Below are 14,826 nucleotides of genomic sequence, written 5' to 3'. Positions count from 1 at the left end.
TTCCTCACTGTATCGATTTCTCTGTTACCTGGGCAGGTGAGTGCGGCACGTGTTGCCTGGCTCTTTGTGCAAAACTTGTCGCAGACTGTGCATGACCTTATTGCCAGCAGAACAACTTTCACTTAAATTCTTTAATTTCTCTGGGGCTGGCTTTGGGGTGCTGTCACCACCTCCCTACCCCCTGCAAAGGCTTCTTGTCATAACTAAATCTTTTAGAGTCATAGACGTTTACAGCATGGAAACAGGCCCTTCGGCCAGCTGGTAAACAAGGTGCAGGAACAAATAGGCGCATTGCATAAAACCTACTGCATAGAATGTATTGCATGATATTGTTGTATAGAATTTATTGCATTAAAACTATTGCGTATATATAGAGAGATAGATCCAGTTAAATTACTTGATTGCAGTTGTTAATTTGAACAGTGAGCCCAGTTCCTCACTGTATTGCTTTCTCTGTTACCTGGGCAGGTGAGTGCCCTTTGTCCATGCTGCCCTTTTTAAACCCCTAAGCTAGTCGGAAAAAATACGCAAGTCATATTTTAACCAAAATATATGTGAATTTGCTATAGTTTGCAATGTAGTTTAATCCTTCTTGTGCCTAGAAATAAGAAATGGAGAATCTTCCATAATGGAGAACATTCTATTGAAATGTTTACTTTGTCCAGTCTTCCCGACTGTTGCAATTGTGCGATTACCAGCCTCTTTTTATAAATGTATACCCTCCTCCCACCTCAACCTATCACACATCGGGGTGGCACGGTGGCACAGTGGTTAGCACTGCTGCCTCACAGTGCCAGGGACCCAGGTTCGATTTCTGGCTTGGGTCACTGTCTGTGTAGAGTCTGCACATTCTCCTCGTATCTGCGTGGGTTCCCTCTGGGTGCTCTGTTTTCCTCCCACAGTCCCACCTAACATGCTTGTTAGGCATATTGGCCATGCTAAATTCTCCCTCAGTGTACCTGAGCAGGCACCGGAGTGTGGCGACTAGGGAATCTTCACAGTAACTTCATTGCAGTGTTAATGCAAGCCTCCCTGTGACACTAATAAATAAATTTGGAACAAGTGTAGGTCAGCGAAGACAGTAATGACAGGCAGATAGCATTTATCGTGAGGTTGAAAAGAGCTAGTTTTGGAGTATGTGCAGTGTTAATGTAAACCTATTTGTGGCACTAATAAATAAACTTCAAACTTTAAATGGCCTCCTCTTGTTCCTATGATAGGTTATTGGTTGGGCTATTGACCTTAGAGGTATCATATAGGGATTGTTATCAGCCTGTGAGGATTTTACCAGTGGGGACCCACAGGGGTCTGTTTTTTTGTTTATTATCATTGCAAAAGATTTGGAGTGAGGAGTTATAAGCACAAAAGTGGATGCTGGAAATTGAAAGAAACACAGTAAATAATGGGAATACTCAGCAGGTCTGGAAGCATCTGCAGCAAGAGGAATAAAGTTAACGTTTCGGTTTAGTGAAGCATCATCAGAAACAGTTAATATAAAATTGTCTAACACAAATCATCCCGAAACATCTTAATAACCTCTTTAACTGCTGTTTTCCTACAGTTCATAGAATCTCTACAATGTAGAAGGAGGCCATTTGGCCCATCGAGTCTGCACCGACCACAATCCCACCCAGGCCCTATCCCCACATATTTACCCTGCTAATCCCCTGACACTAGGGTTAATTTAGCATGGCCAATCAACCTAACCCGCACGTCTTTAGACTGTGGGAGGAAACCAGAGCATTCAGAGGAAACCCACACAGACACAGGGAGAATGTGTAAACTCCACACAGACAGTGACCCGAGGCCAGAATTGAACCCGGATCTCTGGCGCTGTGAGGCAGCAGTGCTAACCACTGTGCCGCCGTGCTGCCCTTGTTCCCCAGTTTTTCATACTGTCAAACATGTTGTGCTTAACCGTCAGAAACCATTATGAAGTACATATCAGCTCAGGAGGTGGAGGGAGTTATGTGAAGGGAAGGAGTTAGGGGGGAGGGGAGTCACGGAAGGGTGGGCAGATGTTTTATGCACACCTCGATGCAATTTTACTCAACTCTAAATGACAAAACGTCACAGTCTGCCGAACACAGGTGGAAAACTTTAGTTTAAACAAGTGGGAGATGGTGTGACTGAGTTTCCTGTTGGCAGTTTTTACAAAGGTAGATCTGAATGCTTAATGGTAGTTCCATTAAACATGCATTAATAAAGAATAATAGTTAGTGTTTACTAATTAATGCCATTACTGCTTGATGGAAGTTGCATTAAATCTGTATTAATAAAGAATAATAGTGTTTGGGGAATAAATTGACCACTAAGTACGGTCCTCTACCCAAAAGAGTAGTTTTGATTTGATTTGATTTATTATTGTCACATGTATTAATACACGGTGAAAAGTATTGTTTCTTGCGCGCTACACAGACAAAGCATACCGTTCATAGAGAAGAAAACGAGAGAGTGCAGAATGTAGTGTTACAGTCATAGTTAGGGTGTAGAGAAAGATCAACCTAATGCAAGTCTGACAAAAGTCTGACAGCAGCAGAGAAGCTGTTCTTGAGTCGGTTGGTATGTGACTTCAGACTTTTGCATCTTTTTCCCAAAGGAAGAAGGTGGAAGAGAGAATGTCCGGGGTGCGTGGAGTCCTCAATTATGCTGGCTGCTTTGCCGAGGCAGCGGGAGGTGTAGACAGAGTCAATGGATGGGAGGCTGGTTTGCGTGATGGATTGGGCTACATTCATGGCATTTTGTAGTGCCTTGCGGTCTTGGGCAGAGCAGGAGCCATTTGAAGCAAAATTGTACAATTAAAATGTATGATTTTCCCCCCACAAAAATAACATATAACTTAAACGTCAGTGTGATTTATGAAAATGTTGCATTGAAAGTTGTTGAATATAATTTGGGTTACATTGGTGAAATACTCATTACTTCATCACGTGTAAACTATTTAAACTCATTCAGTGATGGAATCATTGGCACATTCAACTTCTATTTCCTAAATTTTGCTCTTCCTGATTCTTGACTACAAGTTATAATAATTTTCTAGTGTTAGATGTTGTTATTGTTACTCGATTAATTTAACATTGATGGTAATTTTCAGGGCTATTTGAAGTTCTCAGTCCTTTTACTGTGTTAACTGAGTTGTCTTGGCATTTGGTTGTTCCAGCAGGTGTTTGGGAGTCTCTGTATGTGGGAACTTAAAAATAAAGCATACTGGAAGGAAGCTGTCAAGATACGCTCAGTGAGAGGGGAAACATGCCTAAATTCAAAGAAGCCACAAAAAGTGTTACAAACACTTTAGCAGCGGGCTGCACTGAGTCACTGATCGCAGGAAGATACCAGGTACAAGAGAAGCTTGGGAGAGGTAGTTTTGGCCTGGTTTATCTCGTTCTGGACAAGAAATCCCGAAAAGGAGAAGAGCTGTAAGTTGAATTTTTATGCTTTAAAGGAGTGTTATGGTCACAGTACATGGTCATCAGTTATTAATATAATTAACCAAGATTATTAAGCAGTTATGTGTATGTGTGTGAAAGATTACTGAGAAGTTATGTGTGTGTGAGACAAAGATTACCAAGCAGTTATGTGTGTGTGTAACAAAGATTACTAAGCAGTTCTGTGTGTGTGTCTCTGTGTGTGTGAGACGCAAAGATTACTAAACAGTTGTGTGTGTGTATGTAACAAAGATTGCCAAGCAGTTATGCATGAAAGTATGTTATTCGGTGTGCGTGCGTGCATGTTTTTTGTTGGAGTCCTCCTAAAATCAGCTTTTTATTGTTGAACAATCAAAATAAATGATATCACTAATGTTAAATGGGAAAAAACCTAATGTTTGGATGTGTTTTCATATCTCAGCTTTCCCTTTCTGTCAATTTGAAGAATATTGATTTTCTGTTGGAGTCGATGCTGAGAGGCTGTTTCCCTGACTGGAGAGTCTAAACCTAGGATCTATTGTTTCATATTAAGGGGTCGGTCATTTCAGACTGTGCTGAGGAGAAATTGCTTCACCCAGGGTGGCAAATCTTTGGGAATCTCTAACCCAGAGGGCGGCATGGTAGCACAGTGGTTAGCACTGCTGCTTCACAGCTCCAGGGTCCCGGGTACGATTCCCGGCTCGGGTCACTGTCTGTGTGGAGTTTGCACATTCTCCTCGTGTCTGCGTGGGTTTACTCCGGGTGCTCCGGTTTCCTCCCACAGTCCAAAGATGTGCGGGTTAGGTTGATTGGCCAGGTTAAAAATTGCCCCTTAGAGTCCTGAGATGCGTAGGTTAGAGGGATTAGCGGGTAAATATGTGGGGGTAGGGCCTGGGTGGGATTGTGGTCGGTGCAGACTCGATGGGCCGAATGGCCTCCTTCTGCACTGTAGGGTTTCTATGATTCTATGATGCTCAACTTTATGAGCATATTCAAGACTGAGATTGTTAGATTTCTAGACACATAGGGAATCTGTAATGATGCGCACTTACAGACTTGGTCAAGAACACAAAGATATTTATTAACAAGGAAAAACATGTGCAGATGCTGGCAGCCCCCCAGCTGCTCCAGTTCCTACATGTCTCCTACATGTCTTCTAGATGTCTTCTGCCTACAATAGGACTCCATTCTCTGGGGTGATCACTCACTCTCCGTCTCAATTGATCCCCCAAGCCAGGTGACCCTCTTCTGCTGTGTTGCCCATTGTGGATTGACTGGGAAAGTAAAATTCAGGTTGAGGATCAATGGTGATCTGGTGATGACGGAGCAGGCTCGAGGGACCAAATAGTCCACTCCTGCTCCTATATCTTATGTTCTTAGACTGAAGTATCAAACAATTCCTCCTCCAAAGTGAGAGTTCATGTGGTAAAGGCTTTCCTGATTATTTTCTTTTAAAGATCCTGGTATGCATTTTCTCAGGTGTGACATGGTTTAAGGCAGGCTGACAGAGCAATGCAGCTCACTGGAATATCAGTCGGGGGTTTTGTCTATTTGACTTTGCTTAATTCCTTCCCTTGCTTTGAGGAGTTCCTATCGGAATCAGAAGATGGTGAGCATTAAAGTCTGGTTTTCCCTGGAGAAGAGGAAGGGGAAACTGGGAGGAGAATGATGCGCAGGTTATTCTGGTTCATTGGGAATAGTTTTGGTCACCTGGTACTTTTAGCCAGAGCTGTTACTGCACATATATTGAATTTGCTGATGGTCTAAAGCAGATTACCAGCTTCAATACATAATATCACTTAACAACTTTACATTTGCATTTTGCTACCGAGTAGATTTGCTTCTATAAGCAATGTACCAGAGTCAGAATATAGTAGTAAGAAAGGTTAAACAGTTAGTTTACTTTAGTGGTTAGCACTCATGCTTCACAGCGCCAGGGACCCGGGTTCGATTCCCAGATTGGGTCACTGTCTGTGTGGAGTTTGCACGTTCTCCCTGTGTCTGCGTGGGTTTCCTCCGGGTGCTCTCACAGTCCAAAAGACGTGCTAGTTAGGTTCATTGGCCATGCTAAGTTCTCCCTCAGTGTACCCGAGCAGGCGCCAGAGTGTGGCGACTAAGGGATTTTCACAGTAACTTCATTGCAGTGTTAATGTAGGCCTACTTGTGACACTAATAAATAAACTTTATCATGTGATGCTTCAATTTCCCTGGTAAAATATTAGGCTTTGGGTCATTTTGAATATAAGTAAATAAACTAGTTAGTGGGAGTACATGATGGAGCAACACCATTCGCGTTTAAATCCAGTTAATAGGGAGATGGACTGGGCTTGTGCTAACTGAATGTTGAGATAAAACTGATATTTTCATTTATTTGTTTAGGGGGAAAAAAATAAAGTTGGTGGGGTGGCGGGGGTGTTGGGGGGGGGGGGGGGGGGGGGGGAGTTCCGCCCCTGCTTTTGGCAGGTGAGAAAGCCAGAGGAGGCAGAGAATCCAACGGGGATCCCAAAACGTCATTTACGTTGGCGGGATTTCCCGTTGACATAATCCTGCCCTCCGCCATTGACGCAATGGGGTTCCCACCATGAAAGGTTGGGAGTCCCATCACTATACATTTAAATGTCATGAGCTGCCACCCAGCTGTATCTCCTCCATGCAAGGAATCCACCAACATCACCGCGCATCCCCCCCCAAACCCTCACCCCCCTCACCTGATGTTTCGAATTCCCTGGACCAGAATTCCTCGACTTTGATAAATGCCGGGATTCTCCAGTTTCTCTGCAATGGAGAAACGCCAAATTATCTGTCCTCATTGGTGGCAGGGTGTACAATCCCGGAGAATCCCAGCCAGCCCTGATAAAATATTTTGGGGTTTTGTGGTATTTTGAACATAAGTAAATAAGTGAGTTAGTGCGAGTAACAGATGTAGCAATATCATTCTCATTTTTAAAAATCCAGTTAATAGGGAGATGGGACCAGCCTTGTGCTGGCTGGACGTTGGGATAAAATTTGATATTTCCATCACGATTTTTAAAGGCAAAAAATAAAATCAGTATAGCTCTTATTGGCTATGTTTTCAGAATTCTACTTTGCCATGTAGCGAGGATTAAAACTGCCAAGACATGGGTTCAGTTCCATAATATTTGGTTCGGAGTTAACAATCTTAGCTGTGTTACCATGGAAACATATCAAAGGAAGGTCAGGGGTGCCCAATTAGGGCATGGGAAGGTAAAATCCTTGAAATGTTTTGTTAGAAATAGATTTGAGCCGTATATTTGCAACGCACCTGTTATGTAAGTGCATTTTATCGGTCTTTTGTGTGAGAGGGTTTTCCCTGCTTGTGAAAAGGCGAGTAATTAAACAACTATCTGAATTAATCTCCAAAGTTATTTACAGAGAATCAAATTACAGGAACTCAAAGTCCTAATGATAAAATAATTCCTGGCTAAACACTTCTATTGTAACGTTGGATTATGTGCATTGGTAAACAGGGTCGCAAGGGTGCAGTGCTTGTGAGTGACAAATGATTGGCTTAAGCTTGGAACCAGTTCTGTGCAGAAGGAATAAGCTGTAATTAGTTGATGGTATTTTTTATCATTCCCTATTTTCTGTGATGCCCTTGCTAAAATCCCATCTGTGACTTACTTCTCAATGGCACCAGTCAGAGTTATCTGCAACAAAACATGTTTCAGCCAGTTTTGTTTTGGGGCTTTAGCCTCTTCTACAGCAACAAGCAAAACAATAGGTAGCCACATTGTGGATTACTTAACCAACAAGTCAGAGTTTATTGAGATAAGTGTTGCTTCATCACAGGCTAAGATGGAATGAGGGAGAACCCTGTGAGGTCACAGCACATCATGTGACTAATCACACAGAGATACATTGATATCGCAATAGATAACATCCCTCCCCCTTTACTTCAGTAGTACAACAACAAACTTTTAAACATTAATGATTACGCACGAAAAACATCTGTTACATTACCAAGTATTATTATCTACATATGTAGCAATTAATAGGGTGGAGGTCAATTTTGTTTTGGTGAGATACAATGTTCTGGAATTTGATCTTTGACATCCTCAGTGGCCTGTTCGTCATGAGTACCAGGTACTTCATCCTGTGAAGTTTCTTTGTTGTCAATTTCCAGTGTGCTTTGTCTGTATAGTCACACAATATACTGTGGATAGTCAGAAGCTTTTTCCCAGGGTGAAAGAGTCAATTACTCGGCGGCGTAGATTTAAGGTGAGAGGGGCAAGGTTTAAAGGAGATGTAAAAGGCAAGCTTTTTACACAGAGGGTGGTGGGTGCCTGGAACTCGCTGCCGGGGGAGGTAGTGGAAGCAGATATGATGGTGACTTTTAAGGGGCGTCTTGACAAATACATGAATAGGATGGGAATAGAAGGATATGATCCTGGGAAGGGTAGGGGGTTTTAGTTCAGTCAGGGCAGCATGGTCAGTGCAGGCTTGGAGGGCTGAAGGGCCTGTTCCTGTGCTGTAATTTTCTTTGTTCTTTGTTCTTTACAGCGAGCAAGAAACAATACTTTCCACTGTATACTAATACTTGTGACAATAATAAATCAAATCAAAAATCCAGAGGTGTTCTACTGGAGTAGAATCTGAACTTGGTTCTGTAGCAATCCTTGGTTTAGGAATTTCACAACCTTGGGCGTCTGACGTAAGCTTTTCTGATGCTGTCTCCGTGGATTCACATTTTGAAGTGAGGATTTGATCCGTGTATCTCCGCCATATTCTCTCGTTATCACATTGCACTGGATAAGAAATCAGCCCTGTCTGAGCTAGAATGGTTGCAGGTAGCCACTTCTCACTTGTAGAATAGTTTCTCTTTCTCCATGTCTAAAACTCCTCAATTTTGACGTTTGTTCATGGTGATGCGTGATTAATTCACACGGGAGGCTAGGACGTACCCGGGAATAAAGGCTTTTATTCACAACAAGAATAGAGCATACTGCTTAACAATACTATCCCAGACTAAGGGCTACTAGGAAGTAGCAGTGACCTTTATACTCCTGTAAGAAGGCGGAGCCAAACGGAGTGTACCACAGAACAATGCTAACAGGTGGAACACCCCAACCCTAACCCCAACAGTAACAAGAGTAACATATGTACAAGTACCCATAGTGGTAACCATCTATGGTTCACCACACATGGTGAGTAACCTGTGCTTAGTTGAAGCCATTTTGTAGAAGTGTTATATCAAATGTAAGCCTCAAAATATCATCATTGCATGATCGCTGCAACAATTTACAAATGTCTAACTTGTGTGTATCATGTTTAGTTAAAATGTCAGTTGAGTAAATTGATTCTTTTGAAGGTTGTATAAAACAGTTAAAGGGGGAGGGATGTGGTGATTGTGGTGCCTATCTCTTTAAGACAGCACAGCAGAAGAGGGTCACCTGGCTTGAGGGATCAATGGGAACTGAGAGTGAGTGATCACCCCAGAGGGTGGAGTCCTCTCTTGGGCAGAATGCATCTGGAAGCCATGTAGTAAGCATGTAAGGATCGGAGCAGCGGGTAGGCTGCTCCAAAGCAGCCTGGGACTGAAAAATCCCTGACCTAATTTCTCTTTATCAATAAATACCTATTCTTTCCTAACAAAGCCTGAAGTCTTTTGACAACACCAAAAGTGTGCCACATAGAAACATAGAAGATAGGAGCAGGAGGAGGCCATTCGGCCCTTCGAGCCTGCTCCACCATTCATCAAGATCATGGCTGATCATCCAACTCAATAGCCTAATCCTGCTTTTTCCCCATAACCTTTGATCCCATTCGCCCCGAGTGCTATATCCAGCCACCTCTTGAATACATTCGATGTTTTGGCATCAACTAACTTCCTGTGGTAATGAATTCCACAGGCTCACCACTCTCAAGGGTGACGAAATATCTCCTCACTTCCGTCCTAAATGGTCTACCCCGAATCCTCAGACTGTGACCTCTGGTTCTGGACTCCCCCACCATTGGGAACATCCTCCCTGCATCTACCCTGTCTAGTCCTGTTAGAATTTTATCAGTCTCTATGAGGTCCCCCCCTCATTCATCTGAACTCCAGCGAAAACAATCCTAACCCAGTCAACCTCTCCTCATACATCAGTCCCACTGTCCCCTCCACACTACATAACACAGCCAAATATGGTTTCTCTTCCCTCTGATCAGTACCTTGCTCCAGTGTGAGTGCTGAAAGGTTTGATAAAGTGTCACTGCACGGGCAGGCTGTGTGTTTATGTGGAGATATCACAGTGGCAGCTGCTCCTATTTTCACTCGATCTTCGCATAGGCAAAAAGTAAAATGCCGCAGATGCTGAAAATCTAAAATAAAAATGGAGAATGTTGGAAATGATCAGCATCTGTGAAAAGAGGAAAAGAGGAACAGAGTTAAAAAGTATTTTAGGCCAATGACCTAGCGTCAGTTTTGATGAAAAGCCATCAACAGAAAAGTGTTTCCCCGTGGACACTGCCTGTCCTGCTGAGGACTCACGCAAACACACTGCCTAAGTCTAAGTTTATTTATTAGTGTCACAAGTAGGCTTACATTAACACTGCAATGAAGTTACTGTGAAATTCCCGTAGTTGCCACACTCCGGCGCCTGTTCAGGTAACACTGAGGGAAAATTTAGCATGGCCAATGCACCTAACCAGCACGTCGGCACAGTGGCACAGTGATGAGCACTGCTGTCTCACAGCGTCAGGGACCCGGGTTCGATTCCCGGCTTGGGTCACTGTCTGCGTGGAGTTTGTACATTCTCCCCGTGTCTGCGTGGGTTTCCTCCCACAGTCCGAAAGATGTGCTGGTTAGGTGCATTGACCCAAACAGGCGCCGGAATGTGGCAACTAGGGGAATTTCACTGTAACTTCATTGCAATGTTAATGTAAGCCTACTTGTGACTAATAAATAAAGAACAAAGAACAAAGAAAATTAGAGCACAGGAACAGGCCCTTCGGCCCTCCAAGCCCGCACCGACCATGCTGCCTGACTTAACTAAAAACCCCTATCCTTTCGTGGGACCATATCCCTCTATTCCCATCCTATTCATGTACTTGTCAAGACGCCCCTTAAAAGTCACTACCGTATCCGCTTCCACTACCTCCCCCGGCAACGAGTTCCAGGCACCCACTACCCTCTGTCTAAAACATCTGCCTCGTACATCTCCTTTAAATCTTGCCCCTCGCACCGTAAACCTATGCCCCCTCGTAATTGACTCTTCCACCCTGGGGAAAAGCTTCTGACTATCCACTCTGTCCATGCCTCTCCATAATCCTGTAGACTTCTATCTGGTCTCCCCTCAACCTCCGTTGCTCCAATGAGAACAAACCAAGTTTCCCCAACCTCTCCTCATAGCTAATGCCCTCCATACCAGGCAACATCCTGGTAAATCTTTTCTGTATCGTCTCCAAAGCCTCCACATCCTTCTGGTAGTGTGGCGACCAGAGTTGAACACTATATTCCAAGTATGGCCTATTTAAGGTTCTATAAAGCTGCAACATGACTTGCCAATTTTTAAACTCAATACCCGGCTGATGAAGGCAAGCATGCCGTATGCCTTCTTGACTACCTTCTCCACCTGCATTGCCACATTCAGTGACCTGTGTACCTGTACACCCAGATCTCTTTGCCTATCAATACTCTTAAGGGTTCTGCCATTTACTGTATATTTCCTATCTGTATTAGACCTTCCAAAATGCATTACCTCACATTTGTCCGGATTAAACTCCATCTGCCATTTCTCCTCCCAAGTCTCCAACTGATCTATATCCTGCTGTATCCTCTGATGGTCCTCATTGCTATCCGCAAATCCACCAACCTTTGTGTCATCCGCAAACTTACTAATCAATCCGGTTACATTTTCCTCCAAATCATATATATATATTACCAACAGCAAAGGTCCCAGCACTGATCCCTAAGAAACATCACTTGTCACAGCCCTCCATTCAGAAACGTACCCTTCCACTGCTACCCTCTGTCTTCTTTGACCGAGCCAGTTTTGTATCCACCTTGACAGCTCACCTCTGATCCCATGCGACTTCACCTTCTGCACCAGTCTGCCATGAGGAACCTTGTCAAAGGCCTTACTGAAGTCCATGTAGACAACATCCACTGCCCTACCCTCATCAATCATCTTCGTCACTTCCTTGAAAAACTCGATCAGTTTCGTGAGACACGACCTCCCCTTCACAAAACCATGTTGCCTCTCACTAATACGTCCACTTATTTCCAAGTGGGAATAAATCTTGTCTCGAAGAATGCTCTCCAATAATTTCCCTACCACTGATGTAAGGCTCACCGGCCTGTAATTACCTGGATTATTTTTGCTACCCTTCTTAAACAAAGAAACAACATTGGCCATTCTCCAATCCTCTGGGACTTCCCCTGCAGCCACTGGGGATGCAAAGATTTCTCTCAAGGCCCCAGCAATTTCCTCCCTTGCCTCTCTCAGTATTCTGGGGACTTGTCTACCTTAATGTTTCTCAAGAACCCCAATATCTCTTCCTTTTTGATCTCAACATGACTCAAACTATTTACACATCCTTTCCCAGACTCATCATCCACCAAGTCCTTCTCTTTGGTGAATACTGACGCAAAATACTCATTTAATACCTCACCCATTTCCTCTGGCTCCACGCATAGATTCCCTCCCTTGTCCTTGAGTGGGCCAACCCTCTCCCTGGCTACCCTCTTGCTCTTTATATATGTATAAAAAGCCTTGGGATTTTCCTTAACGACCCCTTTTAGCCCTTCTTACGTCTTGCTTAAGTTTCTTTCTACTTTCCTTTTATTCCACACTTGCTTCGCATATTCCCAGCCTCCTAGCTTTGACAAATGCTTCCTTTTTCTCTTTGACTAGGCTCACAATATCTCTCGTTATCCAAGCTTCCCAAAACGTGCCATACTTATCCTTCATCCTTACAGGAATGTGCCGGTCCTGAATCCCTATCAACTTACACTTGAAAGCCTCCCACATGCCAGATGTTGATTTGCCCTCAAACATCTGCCCCCAATCTACATTCTTCAGTTCCTGCCTAATACTGTTGTAAACTTTAACTTTTGTCTTTCGGACTGTGGGAGGAAACCGGAGCACCCGGAGGAAACCCACGCAGACGCGGGGAGAATGTGCAGACTCCACACAGACAGTGACCCAAGCTGGGAATCGAACTCGGGTCCCTGGCCCTGTGAGGCAGCAGTGCTAACCACTGTGCCACCGTGCCCACCTACCCCCCCCCATGACATCTACCAAACATGATGACATTCTTGAAGTTAAATTCCGTTCACACCATCAGGAGCATGGGGACTCGTTTTCAGAGGGGATTTAACATGGTGAAATTTGGGAGATTAAGTATTACAATTGCAGTGGTTGTTACTCCATCCTCTTTTTTTTTCATAATTAAACTCTGGCCTGGTATTTATCTTGCAAATCATTTGAATATGTCAGGTACCTAGAGGGTTCTGTAACATTTTCAGAGCAACCATTTGATTTGGGAACTCTGTCTAGTGTTCGGTCCTGAATGGCTCCAGAGAACAGAATAAAGATGGCTTGATATTTTGATAGTGAGGTGGAGAGAATGCTGAAAGACCCTTTATTTGCTGATTTGTCTGTCCCAGTGTCTTGTGAGGAAGGCTGAACCTTCTCTTTTTAATTTGTTTTTAAATATAAGCCAAGCAAAATTATGTTTTTAGTTATCTATTATTAATTGATGTACGTTTTTGGCAAAAGAGCCTTTTTAACGCACCAGTCCAATAATTTTCCTTGTGTGAGTTCATCAGGGCAGTAATGTTCCCTTTGATACTAATGGTACCCTGGAAAAGAAGAAGGAGTGTAATTATTTTGTATAAACTTTTTGGCAAAGTTTTAACAGGGAGAAACTCTTTCCGGTGGCAGAAGCTGATTGGCAACCAGAGACATGGTTTAAAGTTTTTATTTATTAGTCACAAGTTAAGGCTTACATTAACGCTGCAATGAAGTTACTGTGAAATTCTCCTAGTCGCCACAATCTGGCGCCTGTTCGGGTCAATGCACCTAACCATGGTCTGCATGGGCTGGGATTTTCCAGACCTTCTTGCTGGCAGGATCTTCCAGGTCCTGCCAAAGGCGACACCACCCCCCCCTCTCCCCACCCCCCCCCCCACCCCCCCCGCCCACCCTCTTTCCCCCACCACCAATGGTGAAAGGCCATTGACTTTGGTTGGAAGAACCTGTCAGTGGCCTATGGCGAGCTGCCTCCACCATGGGAAAACTGGCCATGGGGGGTGGGGTGAAGGTGGGGAGGATGCCAGGGGTGGGGGTGGGGCGGGGGGGTGAACCTGGCTATAGAGTTAAGGTAGTTGGCCAAAAAAAAATGTTGGCATGAGGAAACTTTTTTATTGCACATTGAGTTATAAACAGGCAAGCGCTGTCTGGAAAGATAGCAGTGGAAGCAGATTCATCATAGATTCCCTACAGTGCAGAAGAGGCCATTCGGCCCATCGAGTTTGCACCGACTCTCTGGCAGAGTATGTTACTCAGGCATTCTTCCCCACCCTATCCCTGTAACCCCACGCATTTCCCATGGCTAATTCATCTAATGTGGAGATGCCGGCGTTGGACTGGGGTAAGCACAGTAAGAAGTCTCACAACACCAGGTTAAAGTCCAACAGGTTTATTTGGTAGCAAATACCATAAGCTTTCGGAGCAATGATGAAGGAGCATTGCTCCGAAAGCTTATGGTATTTGCTACCAAATAAACCTGTTGGACTTTAACCTGGCGTTGTGAGACTTCTTACTGTAATTCATCTAACCCACACGTCTTGGGACATTAAGGGGTAATTTAGCACGGCCAATCCATCCAACCTGCACATCTTTGGACTGTGGGAGGAAACCGGAGCACCTGGAGGAAACCCACGCAGACAGGGAGAACGTGCAAACTCCATACAGACAGTGACCCAAGGCCAGAATTCAACCTGGGTTCCTGGAGCTGTGAGGCATTAACGCTAACCACTCTGCCACCCGTGCCGCCCTTCAAGAAGGTTCAAGATCAATTTTCCAAAGGGAATTGGGCAAAGAATAAAAGGGGGAAGGAGCCAAGGAGGTGGGCTAACTGGATAGTTTTTTCAAAGAGCTTGCAAAGGCTAAATGGGTCAAGTGTCCTCCCTCTGTGCTGTATTGATCTATGGTTTGGTGATTTTTTCAATGCTTCAAAGACCCCCTTTGCAGGCAATTAATTACCCTGAGGTGCAATCACTGCAAAATAGACAGCCCTTTTCTGCATAGCAAGATCCAACACACCCTGCAATGATAATGGCCAGTTAATCTGCTTTTTCTTAATTAATTCATACGATATGGGCGTGTTGCAAAGGCCATCATTTATAGTCCTTTCCTAACAGCCCTTGAGAAGATGATGGTGAGCTGCCTTGAATACAATTGAATGTCTTGCGAGC

The 14,826-nt window shown here is 44.1% G+C and overlaps 1 protein-coding gene across 1 annotated transcript in view; it reads left to right on the top strand.

Annotated features, from left to right (window-relative positions):
- Positions 1-3,248: 3,248 nt before the first annotated feature.
- Positions 3,249-14,826, top strand: part of nek11 (NIMA-related kinase 11) — a 275,408-nt gene continuing 263,830 nt past the window's right edge. The window contains exon 1 of the mRNA XM_078200740.1: positions 3,249-3,416. Within this exon, the coding sequence (XP_078056866.1) occupies positions 3,250-3,416 (167 nt within the window). The 5' untranslated portion in view covers position 3,249. The remainder of the gene's footprint in view (positions 3,417-14,826) is intronic.

Source organism: Mustelus asterias, chromosome 2 (assembly GCF_964213995.1).
Source record: "Mustelus asterias chromosome 2, sMusAst1.hap1.1, whole genome shotgun sequence".
Classification (NCBI taxonomy): domain Eukaryota; kingdom Metazoa; phylum Chordata; class Chondrichthyes; order Carcharhiniformes; family Triakidae; genus Mustelus; species Mustelus asterias.
The sequence above is the reverse complement of the archived record's forward strand: the minus strand, read 5'-3'. Positions and strand labels throughout refer to the sequence as shown.